Source organism: Morus notabilis, unplaced genomic scaffold (genome assembly GCF_000414095.1).
Source record: "Morus notabilis unplaced genomic scaffold, ASM41409v2 Scaffold650, whole genome shotgun sequence".
Lineage (NCBI taxonomy): Eukaryota > Viridiplantae > Streptophyta > Magnoliopsida > Rosales > Moraceae > Morus > Morus notabilis.
Genome location: NW_010358427.1, coordinates 214,919 through 219,445, shown reverse-complemented (window position 1 = coordinate 219,445; position 4,527 = coordinate 214,919). Strand labels below are relative to the sequence as shown.

The following is a 4,527-nucleotide window of genomic DNA, read 5'->3' as shown; positions in this document are numbered from 1 at the left end:
CTCTGATTTTTAGTATATATTTTCTCAAAAAAATTGTATATATGCCTCTCATATCAATAAAAATTTTAAATATATCCTCATAAAATCCGATCTCAAATTATTTTATTTTTTATTATTCTTTTGATCTTTTCCTATTAAATCTCATACTTTAAATGTACCTAACTGATTTTTTTCCTCTAATTTATTCTTATGAAAAAAAAATTTCTTTCAAATTGGTCACTTGTAAAATATTTTTTGCTATAATCTAAGCTATATAAAAAATGACACATTAAAATATTCTTTCTCAAAATGTGTCCCTAATTAAGGATTTTTTTTAAACAACCCTCTCAATTACGACTTTCTCACACGCACATTTTCTCTAATTTGCCCTTATTAAAGTAATATGTATTCATTCAAATGTGCCATGCATACTTAAAAATCTTTTTTTTTTCTTCTTCTAACACTTGCAATTACTATTTTCTCATAGGTATTATGTGCCTCCTAAATAATTTTTTTTTTTATCTAATTTACTTGCTAAAATCTTTATTACTCAAGTATGTTTAATAGTCTATACATATATATTATTCATCTAAAAATATTAAGAGTTGATTTTATTAGCATTTTTTACATATTTAGTACAGGCCCCTTAAATTAAAATTCTGGCTCCGCAGGTGACTGCGTCCCGGCCTGATTCCACCCCTAGAAGTGAAGCAACCAACTGCATGCATGTAAAGGAATAATAATACATGTAAATATATATAAGAATATTTGTCATGAAATTGCGTATTTATTATAAAGTTTAGATCGATGTTAACTAATATTTAATCGTATATTCACCTATTAATTGACCCGTTTTGATCACTTGTTGGAAACTTTTTTTTTTTTTTAAAGGAATATCATATCATCGGATGCTAATCTTGGGCTCATTGAGTATTAATAAAACAGGAACGTCTTGTGGGTAATTTTTACATGATAATTTTATGATTGGTATATATATATATATATATGAGATATAAGGAAATTAGGGAGTTGATGCAGGAGCACTATTTATAGTTGTGTCATAATGCTTGTTGTTTGCTTAATTTGCTGGTCATTGGAGTAATATTAACAAGTACTCTCATCGCCTAGTCATTCTCTCTTTTGTGAAGAAAAGTTCGTAAAAGGATAATCAGCATTAGCATATTTTTCTGGACATTTTTAAAAAGGGATCCTAAACGGTGACATGAATGTTTACTAAAAGTCCTATTATTGATGCTTCGATGAGGACTCTGCTCACTGAATGTGCTAACAATAGATAAGTAAACTCACTGATATGTAATACAATAGATAAGTCACGCTACTAAATCGAGTACTAAACAGGCAAGTGCAAACGTTTATATTTAAAACGCTCCGAAAGAGTCACCTAACACTCGAATCTTTAATCCATTATTACTAGCACACACCACTCACTGATCAATACGTATAATCATTTAGGCGTTAGTTATAAGTTGTGCTGCTGGTTTTATATTCTCTTTCTTAATTTATAAAGGCAGCTAATTAGTAGAACAGTACAAGTACTGCAGAGTTGTGAGTAACATCAAGGATTAATCCAATGTGAGACCTTATTTTCAACCTCTGATCTAGACTTCTACACCACAATTAGGTAATGTTAATTAAAAAATTAAGTAAAAGTGAATTATTAGAAGCTTTCTTACACTCCGGGAAGAAGGAAGAAAAAGGCGTGGGATGGTGCCAACATAGCCTGATAGCCCAACGTACGGGATTGTATAGGCTGCTAAGAGATAGTTGAGTGTATTCGCATATGGGCCAAATGAAGGTCTCAGATTGAAACCAACTGCTTGGTCGGAAATTCTTGCGAAACTCTCAGAGCTGAGATTCAGCAAAGGCCTCGGAATCCCTCTTGTCCTACTAACAATGGCCCTGCACGCAATTTTACGCACGTATATATATTATATCATGAATGGTTACAAATTATTAACGATCATCAGAAAATAAATAATATTGATATTATTATTCATATACATATATATATATATAATATATATATATATATATGAGATAGACATAAACTATCAAGTGAGTTGCCATGAGCAAATAGGAGGGAATAATTGTATGTGAGCATATTTTATTTAAATAAAAAAAATGTGACGAAATATTTTTTTAACAAATTCCTGGTAACCAAATTCCTCGATGATTCTATGGACAAGTGGGTCCAGATTGGCCTTCCGAGCACCAATTGGAGGCGGGCCTCCTTGGGCCAATGATGAATTTAGAGAGTCCAGCCCTTTACCAAGTGCTCCATGCAACAAAAACTCAGCCTCGAAGAATTCAAGGTTGAGAGCAAATTCAATCAGATCAGAATCGCTGGCAACAATTGGACTGCATTTATCAGGAGCTGATCCCCAGACGAGAATCAGTTCAAATGAGAGAACAAAAAGAAAAGCATGCAAATATGATGAGGCAATAATATTTGGCCATTGTTCATGAATAACCAGATCAAGAAGCTAGCCAAGTGCATATGATGGAGGGAATTAAGCATGTACCACTTTTCTTATATAGACATGTCATGATATGCTTTTTCTTCAAGTACATAAATTGAATTTAATTTGCTGCTTGCTAACGTGTAAATCATATCTTTGATATTGTCAAACTAAATTAGGCAGATACCGAACTGCTAATTCATCACCCAAACCAAACTTTGTACCAAGAATTAATTACTTGCGAGTGTGTCGACGGTTGGAAAAATAGTTTGGAAACCTTTTTTTAAGGTATTATTTTGAGACTCAAATTTTGAGCAGGACCCACTTCGTGTTAATGGCGGTTCATTTTAGATTTGTGTTCTCTGACATGAGTAGATCGAAATGATAAATTTATATGCTCAAAATGGTGAGCGGGTGGATAAGAAATTGAGTCTTGAAATAATCCCATGAAGTTAGAAAAATCAAAAGAAAACTCCTAGAATGTGAGCTCTTTTTCCCACATGATCAAAAAGAGACGATGTCATTTTCTTCTAATTAAAATGGCTAAAAAACTATTTTAGCTAGTAACTTTTTAGTAAGTCACTCCAATCCTACTCCATATTTCAGCTAAATATAGATTATTTTAATATTTATTGAATTTAAAATATAAATAATTTTATTAAATTTAAAAAGAATCTTTACATTTATTACAGTTAAAAAAATAAAATAATATAAAAATAACTCTACGCTAGCTATATTTAGCTAGTGTGAAAGACACTCTAAAATAGCTAACCATTTAGCTAATCGTTTGAGTGGAGAAAAGTTTTAAGAAAAAAAACTAAATCATTAGATGTTTAAGTTAAAAACATGAAATAACTAACATGATTAGAGTTGCTCTGATCCCTAAAAAAAGATTCAACTTCTCACTTGAGACACACTAAATTTCAGAGCTTTCTTCTTCTCTTAGAAATTCTTCTTTTGGTTCTATATAGGGTCTTATCCTGTGATGAAGCATTCGATCTTAATTTTTTGTTATTTTGGATTTTGCTGTTTATTTGAAATGAAACTTCTGAGATTGAATTTCATTAATAATATTATAGGTTTATTTACATCTTTCATTGATTTCATTACACGATGAGTAACTCTCCCGGAAGTGTTAGAGGTTTTATGTGTTCTTTTCCTTTTTCTTTTTAGATTTAATACTCTTGAGTAGTTTATAATTAGGACAGTATAATTTTGAATGTGATTTTTTGATAATAAGAAGTAGAAGTGCACAAATTAAGAATTATAAAATGATTTCATGCTCCGGATACATAAAGTACTAAAAGCTACAAGCAAAATAGTAAAGCCAAAGCAGGTTATGTAATGCATTAATCACACGTGGATATATATATAGGGACAGAGTATAAAATTTAATCTGGGTTCGGGGAGTGTACATACTAAAATTATCGGAAACGGTAGAGTAAACATAAATTGATTATTTTAAGGGGAAACTACAAACTTTATTAGATGTCACGTGTAAAATTAGAGTAATTGCTATATATAAATAGTTGTTGTTGTGTGGAAAAATTCACGTCGGCACGTCGGACAACGATCAGGCCACACGTGGCCCCATGTCTGTCACGTCATTTAGCCCTCGTCGCCCGAGCCTCATTGGTCTCTCCTCTATGGCAGGAGAGCCAAATGTATAAGAAGACCGAGACCGTCGACCCTATACACAGTTGAGGTCTGCGAGACCAGCCCGGGAAAAATAACGCGATAAAGTCAGCCGTGAGAGAGGCTACCTGTGACGACCCTCCTATGAGGCCGCCACTGTAACTTAAACTTTAACTTGTACTTACTGGGGTTTCTTAAAATTTGCGGAACATTTTTTTTTTTTTAATATAAGAAAGAATACTTTCATAATTTGTAACAATAATTTCAAATAAGTGAATCACTAAATTTCTTAAAGCTTTTCTTAATTTCAGTTAAGATAAAACGTTCTAAAAATATCTTTCAAACAGAGCAGCATTTGAACTCCTATTTCAAATACTCTTTAAAAGCCTTTCTAAAACTAGCCAATTCAATCAGGCCATTTAATTTTGACTTT

At 31.9% G+C, this 4,527-nt stretch overlaps 1 protein-coding gene across 1 annotated transcript in view; it reads right to left on the bottom strand.

Moving 5' to 3' along the window:
* Positions 1 to 601: 601 nt before the first annotated feature.
* LOC21412245 (desiccation-related protein PCC13-62) overlaps positions 602 to 4,527 on the bottom strand; it is a 16,670-nt gene continuing 12,744 nt past the window's right edge. The window contains exons 2-4 of the mRNA XM_024161958.1: positions 2,144 to 2,483; positions 1,674 to 1,915; positions 602 to 697 (exon numbers count right to left, since the gene is read on the bottom strand). Of these exons, the coding sequence (XP_024017726.1) occupies positions 626 to 697; positions 1,674 to 1,915; positions 2,144 to 2,483 (654 nt within the window). The 3' untranslated portion in view covers positions 602 to 625. The remainder of the gene's footprint in view (positions 698 to 1,673; positions 1,916 to 2,143; positions 2,484 to 4,527) is intronic.